Raw genomic sequence first — 16,317 nt, 5'->3', positions numbered from 1 at the left:
AAAGTATTTCTGTCCAGACATCATGTCACATGTCACATTTTCAGTAGGTAATGAGGGCCAATACTGACAAGAAGGAAAAGTACTAGGGGAAAGGGTTGCTTGTTCCGAGATGAGCGTATACCTTAGGAAGCCCCGTGGTTCCAGACGTGTAAAGGATGTAGAGCGGGTGCTCTGAAAGAACAGGGACACAGTCATGTGATTGGGCTTCGGACATTTCTTCTTCCCAGTCAAGATCACGACCTGGCACCAAGGGCACTTTCTCCTACAGAGCAAAAATACAGAAATATGTACTATAGAATGTAGATTCAATCACATAAATAACGGTGGAACATCTTTTATATACATTTCTGCTTTTACCGACTAAACATCAGCTATCACTAGATTTATGCTTAAAATCTTAAGGCTGGGCATTAAAATAAGTGCTTATAAGAATCCAGGGAGGGGCTGGGAATTTGGCCTAGTGGTAGAGTGCTTGCCTAGCATGCATGAAGACCTGGGTTCAATTCCTCAGTACCACATTCATAGGAAAAAGCTGGAAGTGGTGCTGTGGTTCAAGTGGTAGAAACTCCAGCTTTGAGAAAGTCACAGGATAAGACTCAGGTCCTCTTTATGACTTAGAACTCATTATTACAAATGAATTCAAGCCCTAGGACTGGCCAAAAAAAAAGAATCCAGGGATTTGATGATGGCTTGAAATTGACTATGAAAGGAAGATGTTTTATTAAATTTGGAGACTCCCTTACGATGCATTCTAATCTGTCTATCTAATGCATTTATGTTTTCTCCAACACTCAGAGCTTGTTGAACTCAAACTTCTGTGTTTCCACACATGTGTATGCTAGGGAAAAATTTAAACTAATTCATTATATACATAATGACACTTTACAAATTCTATATATAAATTGGAAATTCTGTCTTCACAATGAAATGTAAACTAACTAAAATTCTTCCTTACATAATGGCATTTAGGATTGATATTCCAATGAGCATTACAAATTACCTCCACTTATATTAGAAGGTAGAGGATAAAATGTGTTCATTTTCTAACACAGATAATGATTTTGAAAATTATTGAGAGTATATTATTTGTCTAAAAGACTATCCACTTCTTTTAGATGATTAGTGTGGTGAAAATATTTTACAATTAGAATCAGGCTCTAAATATAAATTTTATGGTAATAGTCATACGTTAAACTGATATAGATATATCTAAATAACAAGTAGAACTTTTAAAACATTTGGTCATCAAATGGACAGATAAATAAAGAGCAGAGACACAAGCTTAATGAAAAGTTATACTCTAATAGTGAGTGACAATTGTGAGGTAGAATCCATACCTATGAAATATTTGGTTATTTTCTGAGTCCTTAAGTTCAAAATCACAGATCAGGAAATTTATAATTGATAAATTACACATAGCCTGGGCAGACCCAAGCTACACATGCTCAGTACCATTATGGAGACAACAAACTAGAGTTGACGCTGACCTTCTACTTCATCCACTTCATTCCTCAGCTCAGAGGAAAGATTCTGCAAATGGATTGCATTTCCAAAATCGCTGACATATTAATCAAGGCCATCAAAACCACATAGTTCAATGCGCATATTTTCAAGAAATTTTTTCAGTACAATATTATAGAGTTAGTGTCTCATTGAATAAAAACAGTCATAGATAGCAATCTGAATTAAAAACTCATCATGAAGGTAAAGTGTTAGGCCCATGTGCTTCCTCCAGCCATTTAGATAAATAGAAATAGCTCAAGTATACACAAAAAATGTTTTCACTTATTTTTATAAATGAGATAAAAAACAGCTCATTTCAAATGATCAAATCTTTAACATCAGAATTAAAGAGCTATAAAAGTCACCGCACTGCAAAATGAGAAGTGTGGAATAGATGATCACAAAAATGATTGCAGGTCTATGATTTTTATAGGTCTCTAATGAAGGAAGCAGGAACACAAATGATTATACTCTTTAGCTAAAGCATAGCTGTGTATAAAAGAGGTTTTACAAATAAATGCATATATATATATGCATTTACTCTATAGACATGTCAATCCTCATTGGTAAAAATTCTTTAAAGACAGAGGAGGAATACCACTCAGGTGACTGATGTGATATTCCTTTGATTCTGTCATTGCTTGCCTGAGGCGTAGAATAGCAGCCAAGTTTTTGTTTTTGCTGGCACAAATCCAATCCTGGTTAATGAGGCCCACCACCCAGCCTCATAATTTGTGACTCTAAAGTCAAAGCAAAGTTATTCCACTGGGTTTAATTACTGCCTAAACAGTAAGCCTTGGACAAGAGCTATGTCAACTAGAGGAAAGAGTCTGGAGAATAAGAAAAAGTGAGCAAGTACCATGAGATGAGAAGAGGAAAAGATTATTTGTAGCAAAAGGAAACAGAACAGACCCACATTTTAAAAGAATAAATATAAAACAGCAACATTCACATGCTGTATATTTATGGAATAGAAGAAATAACATGCATCATATTGGTCAAAAGTGACAACCAGAGTTCAAACCCCATAATAGGGGAACTTTAGACTTTGCTTCAAGGCTCAGCCTCTTCATCTACAAAATGGGACCAGCTACAAGATTTAGTTCTTGTTCTATCATAATAAAATAAGAAAATATATTTTAAAGTTCTTTGTGTTGGGCCCAGCCCATTGTTAGTTCACAAATGCCATAAGAATCCATATGTGTGTACGTATGTGTGTATTTGTATATAATTGTGGAAATACATTATTTTTATTTTTTTCTATTATTCCTCTAACCTTTCCTCATCCAAAGGTGTGTTTTCTCTTTGGACTTTGCCTTCCTTGATTTAATACCCCCAAAGCCTTTTTTTCCAAAAGTATGCTCCTTGAGCTACCATGAGCCACTGTGCAGACTGTCCTAGACCTATACTAATTATGACAAATGAGGGAAACCAAGAGACCTATGCTTCTTTTACATTTATCTAACTTGGAAAAGGGAAGGCAAATGACAAAATGGTGAGACAAAGGACAAACCAAAGCAACAGCAATACTTACAAGACAAGGTAGTAGAAATTAGCTTTACAACTTGCGGGGAGAAGGTATTAGAGGGAAGGGAAATGAGAGGAGAAACTAGGAAGGTGGTAATGATGTTGGAAATGAAATGTGCACTCATTACCTACTGTATACAACTGTAACCCCTCTGTACATCACCTTGACAATAAAATAAAATTAAAATAAATAAATGAATAAGTACCCTTTAAGACTTTGAAACTATTCAGTACATGAACTTAATGTAATATAATGGGAATAACATGATTCTAACAAAACCATGTAGTTTTAACACTCTCTGTTCCCCTATTTTGTCAGTGGAGTAATTTCTTCAGATAACCTCTTACGTAGGTCCATCAAATTGTACATGAGTATTTATACTCTTATAATTTCATTTATTAGAAAAAAACTGTTAATATCTGCTAAAAAATAGAAACACAAAACTTAGCCCACCATAAATAGATTTGCTATCAGAGTTACTTGGGAAAGTATTATTAATTCTATTAACTTCTACATTATACTGCTTTACCTGCTTTCACAGGTCACAGAACAACTTTTCTCATGAGAATATTCAGGTTTTCTTCAGGATTATAATTTGTTTCTAGCCTAAATTATTCTCCTCAATTTTAAAAGATAGTTTACATACTAATTAACCGGACATCTCAATAGGTAGAGGACTGGAGGGATTAAGCACACAGTGAGACTGCCAGTGTTCATATTCCCAAATCTGATGGTGAGCTAATGTTGGTAAATATTATTGTTAATGAACTTTGAGTAATAAATGGTACCCTTTGGGCAGTACATATAAAAATTAATTTGACATAATTCCACTTTCTTAACCTAAGTTTTTTTTTTGGTTATTTGGGGGGAGGGAGTCGGTCGTGGGGCTTGAAGTCTGGGCCTGGGCATTATCCTTGAGCTAAAGAGCTATCACACTACCCCTTGAGCCACAGCACCACTTTCAATTTTTTGTTGGTTAATTGGAGATAAGAGTCTCACAGACTTTAGTGTCCCGGCTGGCTTTGAACCATTATCCTCAGATCTCAACCTCCTAAGTAGCTAGGATAACAGGCATAAGTCACCATGCCCAGCAATAGACTTTTCTTAATCACATCACTTTTCCCTATGAAAAACAATTTCAGGATGTATATTAAATAGCTTATGACTCAATTGTCTCTTTCATATGATCTTCCTGGAATCACCCTCATTACAATACCATGAACAATAAGCAACATAAATACTGGGATTACCATATTGGGGCGATTATAAATGAGAACTTTCTGTGGTTGGTGTTGTCCCATCCTGAGAGCTTCTTCTAGAAGTGGTATGTATTCCACCTTCCTTCCCGGTTCAATGCCAAAGGATGCTGTAACAACCACCTTGGGCTAGCATGAAAAAAAAAATCACAATTGAGAAAGTTTTAACAATCCTAATTAAGCCCACTATAATATATCAGGTTCAGACTGACAACTTCACATTTCTAAAGAAAGGTGTGAACAACTCAGCTTTAAACAGAATAATTGATTTGAAAACCAATAAACCCTTCTATATATTTTATTCCTAAGAACTTACACATAAATCTCACCTACTGTTTTGAATTACAGACTCAGTAGTGTTTGAACTATGCAAAATATCTTCTACAGAATTCATTAAGTCAAGTTCATTTGCCACGATCCAGTGAAATGCAACACTTAAGGATCTGGGTTGCAAACACACACACACACACACACACACACACACACACAATACTTCTTGCTGGGCTTGTAGTATTTCCAAAATGACTGAAATAAGGAAGCATTTAGATTTTTAAAAGCCAAAACCTCCAATAAATTTTGATGTTTTTCTAATTCTGAGCACATAATACTGTATTTGTAATTTTATGTAGTCATCATGTTCATTTACACCCAACCTGACACATTAAGTTCTCCAAAGCCAAATTCAGGTGTCATTTATCTGCCTGCCTCCCATGTCTGCGATAGCGTTAGCCACACCATAAGCTGACAATTAAAATTGCGTGACTAAACAACAATTCTCCTTAATTTGCAGATACAAACACATCATCATCCTTTTCTATCTACTGTTTCTTCACCAAGAGATCCAAAGCAAAGGTGACACAATAAATTATTCAGAAGACAAGTAACTAATCCACAATATCACATGTGTGCCTGAATTCTGACTTCTCATTATAAATTATTTTACCTAGGGGATGTCTATACTGTGACAAATATATGCACATATAGTACCTTCAGCTCTTTGAATATCATTCAGTACTCATGGAGCAAAGCCTCATGAAGTTACATAGCTTTCCCCAGGTTACAAGTGGTAAAGTTAGAAGAGGGCTAGTTCTGCATGATGGTGAGATGCTTCTCTTTCCACTATATCAAGCTAAATTTCAAAAAGAGAATTTTTTAATGGGGTGGAACAGAAAAAGGAAATAAAAGCAATTCCTGTTTCCTTTTATTATATTCTAAAGGTAAATATTTGAACAGAATTCACAGTGTAACATTAGTAATACTGAAATATATACCTCCAGCTGCCCTTCCTTAAGATTAGAATTTTTTAATAAATGGAAGTCAGGTAACATCAAATCATGAACAGATATAGAATATATAAGAACTTAAATAATTTAATAGAAGCAAACTTATATTCTGCCTGTAAAAAGTAAGCCTTTCCTCATTTTTATTCATAATCTGAGTGTCCACCTACACAATCAACATTCCTTCTTCTCCAGTTCCACGGACAATGTCAGATACACAGAAGGAGCTGAAGAAGTGTGTGTTCACTGAAGCGTTATTAGTTAATTTTTTGTGTGTTTCCTAACTGGAACTATGACAAAATAATGCAAACAGCATACACATTATCTTAAGATTCCTTCAACTAACTTGCAAGATGCTTTTCACACAGAACAGACTCCGAAATAAATATTCGTTTCACAGCTCTATGCCAAAGGGGGAGGGGAGGACAAGTTTAAAGTATCAAATTGGAAAGGAATGAAATCATTCTTGGCTAATTCCTCCTTGGGCAAATGTGACTTGACTGTAGATCTATCCACAGCTTAATTTCTCCAGAGAGAGCACTTACCTTTGCATGATCAATGCGAGTACTTAGTTCTTTGGATGCAAATCCCCCGAAGATGAGGCTATGGATGGCACCAACCCTGGCACAGGCCAGCATGGTGTAGATGGCTTGTGGGATCATGGGCATGTAGATAACCACAGTGTCACCTTTCTGGATTCCATGCTTGACCAAAACACCAGCCAGTTTAGAGACCTGTGGGCAACACGAAGCATCGACATGACAGTGGTTAAAATGGTGACACTGATAACCTATCTACGCTACTATTGATCAGAAATAAATGTACTAGTGTATTGTATGAACTTCCTGGATGAGGTTTGCTTGAGCATCCACCCTATTTAGTAAACTGTCATTATGTATCTACCACATTAACAAAGGAAAGATACAGGCTTGATCCTTTAGAACAAGGGAAATTCTGTCTGATCAGAAGAAACAAAAGGATAAATTTAGATATATAGAGTCATAATTGTCATAAGAGATACTAAGAAATCCTTGCTTTAAGTAAATAAAGCAGATATGATGTTACTGTCATTTCATTTAGAAGATAAGGTAACAAAGGCAGAATTGATGGATGTCCAAACCATGGTCAAAATTCCAGTAGCCTGTGGTACCGCCAGGAACTGTCACAGTTCCACTGATCTCATGACCTCTGTTCTTCCATTTCCCTCAAGCCATTTAATTTTTCTTCATAGTTTTTAAAATAGTTATTTATCGCAAAGTAAGTTCCTATTGGATTAAACACACAATTTCTTTTGGCATTACATGTGTTTTGGAGACCAAATATACAAATATTTCTTTCTTTTTAACATGACTTTTTGCGCTTTCTATTAATAAAAGCAAACTAGATCATAATCTCATACATAATTTACTATAAATAACCTTCCCATGGACAATTATACCAGTCTATGGAAAGCATGCCCAGGTCAATGGAGTTTGCTATTCTTTCACGTAAGAACTGTTCATTCATTTACTTAATATTCTTTCTCTCTTAAGAAGAAAAACAGCACCTGAATCAACACAGCGCTCAGGAAAAATAGGCAGAAAAATCACCATAACATTCCAAAGCAAGCCCTGAACAAGATTCTGTCTCAAGGAAAAAAAACATATGCTCTCTCTCTTTCCTCTTCCCTTTGTTCTACATTCTCCTCTTTCCCTTCCCTTCCCTTCCCTTCCCTTCCCTTCTTTTTCCTCCTCTCTCTCTCTCTTTCTCTCTCTCTGTTCTCTCTCCTGTATCTTACATGCTCTAGTCCTATTCTCTTTCTCTATCCTCAGTTATCACATCTTTCTCTATCCTCAGTTATCACATCATTAAGTAAAACAACAGACTATCTCTACTTTGCAAGTACTTATATTTAATAAGAGGGAACACTTTAAAAAATCCACTTGGCATAATAATTGTGTTATATATTATCTTGATAGACCATCAACTGTAAAGTGATAGTGAGCAGAAGAGGGGAATTGGAAGTGTGAGGGAAAGAGTGAGTGCAATTTTCAATGGGAAGATTAAAGAAGCTTTGAAGTTTGAGAATAATTTGGTATCAATGAATATGCTAATTTAAACCATGGGAACATATAGCATATAAGGGTAAAGGGAGGGCTTTTATAAGCTAAATCAAAAGATATTTGGAATACAGAAAATCGTAGAAAGAATAAGTAAGGTGAAGCTGTGAACCAGTTCAGAGAGCCGAAGGATCACTAGGCATGCAGTGGGTAATTGGAAGAATGATGTCTGGCAATGGATGCAGTTCTTGAAGAAAACCAAGAGTGGAGGTTTGAGAGAAAGAAGTGAGCCATAAGCTTATTGGTTGTTCCTCCCATTTCATTCTTCCTCTCCTTTCTGGGTAAGTTTAAAGACTTTTGAATAGTGACCAATTTTCTTTTGTCTCTTCAGTGAGTCCCTCAGCATAGTTGAGGAAGGATGTCAAGAGTTCTGGTGAAAGGGGGAAAAATAATATCATCCTTTCTCTATACTGCCAATCCTACAATTTAATTTTATGTCTGGCAGCAAACTACAAGATAAACAGGCCAAAGAACTATGAACTATACATTTAAACTATATGGGACTCAGAATAAAGACTGAGCACCTGGGAATACTCTTCAATGAAGACTCACTATAGTAAACACTGTGGAATTTCATATCCCTGTCTCACAATGTTGCTGTAATATTACCACCACTTTTCTGTCCTCTGAAAGAAATGAAACCAGGGAAGTCAGAGTGGGTTGTGATAAAACAACAACAAAAGAAAAACAAAAGAAAAACACCACCACCGCATTGGGACCTTTGAATCTCTCCTGTGTTACCATGTAAAAATCTCCCGCATGCATACACACTTCTGCTGAGTGGCATCCATGATGTTGTATTGGGGAGAAAAAAAACACACCTTAGCAGAGTCAAGCATGTTAGATGCCATGTTCTTGAACCTTCAAACTCTGAACTGAGGAAACATTTCTTTTCTGTATAAAGTATGTACCCAAGCATGGATGTTGTGTGATAGGAAATGGACTAAAGCAATACATGATGCTACATTATCAAATTCCCTTCAGTAATGTGCTCTTGAATGATATAAACCAGTTGCATCTACTGATCAATGGAGTAAAACTCACTGGTGCTGGGGCTATTACCCTTAGGGGGATGCATCTTTCTTCTTTTAATCTTCTTGTCATTCTGTTCTTTTTCCTTCCATTTACCATCCTTCTTTCCTTTCCCCCTCCCTACCTCCTTTTCTTCCTCCTTTCCTTTTTCATGTTGTTGCTTATTCCTTCCTCTCTGTTTCTATTTTTTTCTTTTTCTTTCCTCTCTATATGTTCTAAATTTAAAATACATTTTCTGCATGCCAACTGTGCATGTAGGTAATATGTTTTATAATAAATAACCATAAAGTTACTGACCCACTTTGCCCATGGATATTATCTGTTTGCTCCTGAAGGTCTAGGAGTTGTCTTCCAATGTCTTGAAACCCCAACTTTCACCCAAATTAGCCTGTAGTAACCATCTGTGACCACTAGATGGAGGATATGTGGCCTTGTTTCAGCTACTCTATTTTGATTTGATACCATTATCATTTATAAAAGTAATATGTTCTAAAATTGGTCCATATACATATTTATTTTTCTTTAGTAGTTTCTAGGCATAACTATCATTATTTCTACTGAAACTTGAAAGTTTTAATAGTTGGATAGCAATAGATAATAGATGTAAAGATACAAAATGCATTTCTGATAAGTCTTTAATAAGAAAGCATTAGAATTTAGCAACAAGAGGTAAATGCACATTAATTTTAGATGAAAGTGAGAATATTTAATTTAAAACTTTCACATTATTATTATTAGTAGTAGTAGTAGTAGTAGTTGATTAATATAGAAGCCCAAAACAGAATAACTAATAATGTGACATAAAAAGAAAATCAGATTATTTCCCAGTTAAGTGGAGGCCATAGTAAGCAATATCTGATGAGAATATCTAAAAAATCCCAGTCAGTTACGAGTTTCCTGATTAGTTTCAAGTACTGCTGAAACTTCAACTGAAACAAGGCCTTGGGTCTTCAAAATTATCAAATAGAAGAAATAAATATCTATATATATGTTTATATAATGACATTTTTGTTAACATGGATGTCTGCATATAGGTTTATAATTTTTATTATCTGCATACAAAAACAAATTTTTGGTCAGTCATGGGGCTTGAACTCAGAGTCTGGACACTGCCCTTCAACTCTTCAGCTTAAGGCTAGCACTCTACCAGCTGAGCCACACAGCCACTTCCTCGGATGTAAAATATTTTAACCTATAGCTTCTCATATGAAAAAAGGGCTAAAATCTGCTTAGATATAACACTGACCTATATTAAGCATAACATTACACAGAAGAAATTGTACAAATTAGGCTTTATACTTGTTTAATAAGTGCACCACTTTGTGTCACACCTCCAGCCCTTTTGGCTTTCTGTTACTTTTCAAACAGGATATAATTCTTTTCTTCCTAGCTAGTCTTGAATTGTGATCCTTCTACCTGTACTTCTAATCTAGCTGATGTTTACAGATATGACTCACTATACTTGGCTTATTTATTGAGGTCCCTGACCTCTCTGACTTCTTACCTGAGCTGGCCTCAAACTATTTTTCCACCAATACTTTTACGAACTACCATGCCTACCCAACACATTGGAATATACAGGTATCCCATTGATTCAATTTATCTAATATCAGCATGTGCCTTATACTGAGATCAAATCTTCAAGTAGAAAAGAATACATATTTGCTCTTAAAAACAAAGAAAGTTGAAGTCACATCTCAGCCTCCTTACTAGGTAGGACTACAGGCAAAAGTCACCAGTGCCCAGTTGTATTTTGTTTTAAATATAAGTTGATTATTGATAATAACCTCTACATGTACACATGCCCATTTTTGGTTTTATGATTATATTTTTACTTACACACGCTAAAAAGATAAACCTCTAACTTCAGTGAATATTTTTTCATTTGGTCATGTTCACATTATATAACATTATATAACATTATTTACAGAAATAATATTTCAGTCATGTAAATATCTTCAGATGACAAAAAAGGCTTCTAGAAAGTAACATTTTTAGGGAATTGACAATTGGTTAGTTTCAATATTGAAAATGAATATTGACTCCAAATATTAAGTCAATCTAAGTGTGTGATAAACTTTTTAATAGCAGAAAAGTAGTATCTTTAAGTGTAAAATTCATTATTTCTTATCTCATACAGAAGGAGAAATAGTTTGTATTTAAGAGTGGCATTCTATTAAACTTTGAAATAAATTTTATAAAATAATATCTTATGTCAAAAATTTACCTGACAGTGGCATAGGAAGCATATCCTAATACATTTTTCTTTGTCAACAATTTTCTCCAAATGAATGAGTAGTACCATGACAGAATAATAATTTTTCTCATTTTCATTTTCTTCTCATGTGAGTTTTAATCAATATTTGGCCATTTTCAAGACTATGTATTCACAAGCAAAGTGAATGAAAAATTATTTCATTCATTCAGTTCAAGGTTGAAATAACTGCAATTTCAATAATCTGTGTGCTTTTGAGACTAATGTGATTTTCAGACAGTATTTCACAGAAAATTAGTTCAATTTCATATATTTTTCTATGCATATGTGGTTGGAGTCTTAAAAAGAAATATATGCTTCCATTCAAAATTAATCCTTTGGAATTTACAAGTATAGCATAAGAATTTATAACACTTGTTTTTTAATATTTTGAATGAGAATTCATAATTCTTTGAAAAGGATACCTCATTAATTTTAAAGCAACTTATAAATAATAGGCCACTGTTGTTGACATAGGAAATAATTCTGCATCAAGGAGCCCAAAGTCTTTAATGAAAACTATGCTTAGAAATAATACATACCATGACTTCAATAAATGCAATTAAATAGAAAGTATGCAATGGTTTGCCTTCATGTTTTACCATTTGAACATCTCGTTTTAACACCGCCATAGGTTTTAATAACTTGCACTTATGACTCAATCCCACTTTTGTCCACTTTACATTTTCTGCCCAAAGCCCTCATCCTTATGAGATGTATCACTTGGCTGGAAGAATAAAGGCAGTTTAGATGGGAAGGAGGGGGAACAGTGAAAGATCCAGGTACAAGAGAGGTTAAGAGAACAAGAACTCTAAAAAGAAAATAGCTGAAGAAAGGACTTCACCATGCCAAAGGGTGAACCTCCACTGTAAAAAGGGGGAAAGAGAAGACAATGGATTGGATACAGTCAAGTTTGCATGTATGATTGTGGAAAGATCTCATCATGGCTCTGGTATTTGAATCAATACTTCCAAACAACCTTGAAGAACTGAGATGAGCAGGTCAAAAGTTTGAAGTGTTCTTTGATGGGAAAATGGAAACTTCTTCAAAAAGCTAAAGAAAACATTAAAATGGCTAGGGACCAATGGCTCACTCCTGTAATCCTTGCTACTCAGGAGGCTGAGATCTAAGGTCATGGTTCAAAGCCAGCCCGGACACTAAAGTCCATGAGACTCTAATCTCCAGATAACCCTCTGAAAAACAGAAGTGGTGCTGTGGCTCAAGGAGTAGAGCAGTAAGCTTGAGCTGAAGAGCTTAGGGATAGCACCCAGGGCCAGAGTTCAAGCCCCACAACCAACAAAAAGAAAGGAAGAAAGAAAGGAAGAAAGAAAGAAAGAAAGAAAGAAAGAAAGAAAGAAAGAAAGAAGGAAGGAAGGAAGGAAGGAAGGAAGGAAGGAAGGAAGGAAGGGGAGGGAGGGAGAGAGGGAAGGGAGAGAGGGAGGAAGGGAGGGAGGGAGGGAGGGAGGGAGGGAGGGAGGGAGGGAAGGTAGGAAGGAAGGAAGGAAGGAAGGAAGGAAGGAAGGAAGGAAGGAAGGAAGGAAGGAAGGAAGGAAGGAAGGGAGGGGAAGGGAAGGGAAGGGAAGGGAAGGGAAGGGAAGGGAAGGGAAGGAAGGAAGGAAGGAAGGAAGGAAGGAAGGAAGGAAGGAAGGAAGGAAAGAAAGACAGAAAAGAAAGACAGAAAAGAAAGAAAGACAGAAAAGAAAGAAAGACAGAAAAGAAATAAAATGAAATGAAATATTATGACTCCACTGGACATGGATTCAAGAATATCTACTATGCCAGTATTTGTAAATGTCTGATTCCTTTTCAACAGGATTCAACATAGTAGATACTGGATGGTATCTGATGGTATGGAATAGGTTTGATTCAAACCACAAATTTTGCTATAAATGTTGAGATGTTCCCGCAAAACTCAAGGAAGAGGAGGAGTTGTATGGTTAAATGACAGGAACCACCCAAGTAACAAAAGGAGAAAATAGAAGGGACTCAAGTGCTAATCACATGCCATCAGAACAGTGAAATCTATAGTACATAAAACAGTATCTCTAAAAATGCAAACTATCTGTATTATATTGTATAAGAGCACATAGACCTTACTTTATAAGCTTTAATTTACATATTTTAAAAATTCTTCCTCCACTTTTCATGTACAAAAAGATCCAGAGTACAGGGTTCCATTGTACATCTGATTTTCTGTTATTATCCACATCAAGCCCTCTTTTCAATTCTAGGGAACATACTATTATGTTGCTCTCTTTCCCTTTCACCATTCATTCCACCACTCACTAAAACTATCTCTGATTGAATAGGTACTTTTTTTTGCAATAGTTATTTTTCAATACCAAAAGTATGGATGAGTGTTTTTTCTTTATATTAAAAGAAGATTGCTGAATTATTACTTTAGTTTTTTCTGTGATTTAAAGTAAAAGAAATATTAAAAAAGTGAGAGAAGTTAACAGGAACTACACATTGTTTGGGTCAATTCTGCAGTGATTACCTAATTAAAGTTCTAATTAAGCAAAAACCTCTAATTTCCAATTTCCCACAGGCAGTACGTAAAACATTACAATCTCTCTGGGTGCCTCAAGCTGGCTGCCTATGCTGTGGTGTGTTTCTGTTAATCTTTGACTTGAAAGTCAATCAATACATGTGAAGGGCTCATAGAGAATTTGCAAAATACTGTCAAGTACACGAGAACATTGGTAATGTTTGAGTCTATTCCAAGAACACTGAGATCACTCAACCAAAGATTCTGTACACACTTAAATAAATTTTACAAATATACTGTAACAATAATATAGCAAACAGATCATTATATACACTCCACATGTATCATACATTTTCAAAAATACAACAAATTTCCCATTGAACCATAAAGGAAAAATTATTCAGTTTTATAATATATATTGCTTTCCAATCAAGAATGCCATGAGAAAAATAAGCAATCAATTTACTCCAGATCTCCAATTTTATTGACTACAACCATTTATTGATTTATTCAAATTTTCTTTTTAATTATTACACATTTGTACAAAGGGCACAAATGTGAGCATAAAACTGTCAAGTAAATTCAAATAATTGTTAACTGTACCAGGATTTGAACACATAGCCAGAGCTTTGTATTCTCTTTGCTGATTGTGTGGGTCTTGTCTTTCACTCTGTTGACATGATAAACTATTTTTATTGATTTGCAAATGTTAAACCAGCCTAAGAACTGTGGGATGAAGCCCACTTGGTTATAGTGTATAACTTAAAAAACACTTCTAGATTCTGTTGGCTAGTATTTTATTGAACAGCTTTGCGCCTATGTTCATCAGAGAAATTATTCTGTAGTCCTTTTTTTGTTGTCAGATCTTACTTGTTTGGGGTATGAGTGTGGTATTTTCTTCATAGAATGATTTTGGAATTACTCCATCAGTGATTTACTACATAGAAAAGCTTGGGGAGTATTGATATTTTTTGGTCAGTTATAGGGCTTGAACTCTGGGCCTGGGTGGTTAATTCTTATAGAATTCAGCAGTGAATCCATCTAGGTCTTGGCTTTTTGTTGTTGGACAACTTCTGATTTCTTCCTCAGTCTGACTGTGTGCTATTGGTTTGTTTGACTGCTCTATGTCTTTTTGGTTCAACTTAGGGAGTTTGTATATCTCTACATATCAGTACATTTCTGCTAGGCTTTCCTTCTTGAGTACATATTTTGAAATTAGGCCTTTATAATTGTTTACATTTCTTGGAAGTTTGAGGTAATGTTTCCTATGGCATCTCTGATTTTGTTCATTTGAATCTTCTCTCTTCTATTTGTCAGTCTCACTGGTGGCTGTCAATTTTATTTATTTTTTCCAAAGAACTAGCTATTTTTCATTGATTTTATATATAGTTTTTAGTCTATTTTATTAATTTTTGTCCTATCTTTGCTATCTTTTTCCACCTACTAGTTTGGGGTCTTGTTTGTTCTTGTTTTTCTAGAAGTTTTAGTTGCATCATAGAGGTTTTTAGCTTGAACTGTTTGTTTACTTTATGTGTCCCATTACCTCTAAAACAACAATAAAGTAAATTAGAAAAAAAGTGAAATTCATTAAAACAAGGAATATCCTCATTACCATTAAGCATTAAAGTTTCCTAACATTGGAAGGGAAAATCAAAATGTAAGAACAAATAATACTTTTAGAAATAATTATTCCTGTTCATGGAGGGTTAGATTTCTCTTTACAGTTTTGTAAACATTACTGAGTGTTCTGTTCATGAAATGATTCAGTGCCTACTAGGCTCCTTCACTCAGTGAAGCTTGTTGAAATTAATTCTAAGTTTAAAGGTTGAATAAAATAGTTTATCTACCTTGAAATGTCTTTAGTCTGGTGAGAAGATTACATAAGTACATTAATAAACAGATAAAAGCAAAGAATGAACTACAGTAAGAGAAAAGGTTTTGAATCAAACACTGTGGATTTCTAAGAGTGAAGAAATGTTTTCTTGAATGGTAGAAAATAAAAGTTAATGAGTTTATGATTCAGACAGCATCTTGACTTCATGGACAGTGTCATCATCTCTAGAAATGTGGTTGAGGAAACTCAAAAGGATTGATTAAATTGTTACTTAATTTATGGGATATTCCAAACTAGCATAGCTCACCGATGGTGTTTAGATGTTTGGGTAGCAATCTCATAGCGGCTGGAAAGAAATGGCCAAAGGAGATTTCTAGGCACTTGGGAACATACTGTTTTCCGATTTGGTTTTCATTTTATGAAAAGCTAACAAAATGTATACATGTGATCAGTATTCTTTCCTTGACATTTATTTAAAGAAAAATTCAAAAAATTGAACCCTGGGGAAAAGCACGTTAGTGATTGTATTTCTATCTCATAATTTATGTTACAGATATAAATATTTTAATGAGGCTAACTATAATATAAGTGAACTTTCTAGAGTTTGATAAGTAACTTACAGAAAAATAATCTCCATCATTTATACCACTTTATATGTTTTACTCCAGAATTACATAATTACTCATAATTACAACTACTGTCATAATTACATTTCCTCTAGCGGAAAAAATTTTGTATATACATGTATACATTCATGAAAATTTCTCAAATTCTCTTTTGAGCCACTTTCTTGTTTGATGACTAAACAAAAAAAATCGCCAAAGAGGTAATTTAAAAACTAAACTAATAATGATGAAAAAGATCAGTATAGCCGTATATGAAAGTGCCTAACATATGGGCCGAGAGTTTGGCCTAGAGGTAGAGTGATTGCCTAGCATGCACAAAGACCCACATACATAGAAAAAAAGCTGGAAGTGGTGTGTCCTAAGTGGTATATCACTAGCCTTGAGGAAAACCCAAGGACAGTGCTCAGGCCCAGAATT

The 16,317-nt window shown here is 34.9% G+C and overlaps 1 protein-coding gene across 3 annotated transcripts in view; it reads right to left on the bottom strand.

The window, feature by feature from the left end:
* The window catches only part of Acss3 (acyl-CoA synthetase short chain family member 3), a 141,612-nt gene that overhangs the window by 70,729 nt on the left and 54,566 nt on the right, over positions 1–16,317 (bottom strand). For all 3 annotated transcript variants that reach the window (XM_090328307.1, XM_090328308.1, XM_090328306.1), the window contains 3 exons: positions 6,113–6,301; positions 4,282–4,416; positions 122–262 (listed from right to left, as the gene is read on the bottom strand). In XM_090328307.1, coding sequence (XP_090184433.1) covers positions 122–262; positions 4,282–4,416; positions 6,113–6,301 — 465 coding nt within the window. The remainder of the gene's footprint in view (positions 1–121; positions 263–4,281; positions 4,417–6,112; positions 6,302–16,317) is intronic.

This window comes from Megascapheus bottae, chromosome 2 (assembly GCF_031878675.1).
Source record: "Megascapheus bottae isolate mThoBot1 chromosome 2, mThoBot2.hap1, whole genome shotgun sequence".
Taxonomy (NCBI): Eukaryota; Metazoa; Chordata; class Mammalia; order Rodentia; family Geomyidae; genus Megascapheus; species Megascapheus bottae.
The sequence above is the reverse complement of the archived record's forward strand: the minus strand, read 5'-3'. Positions and strand labels throughout refer to the sequence as shown.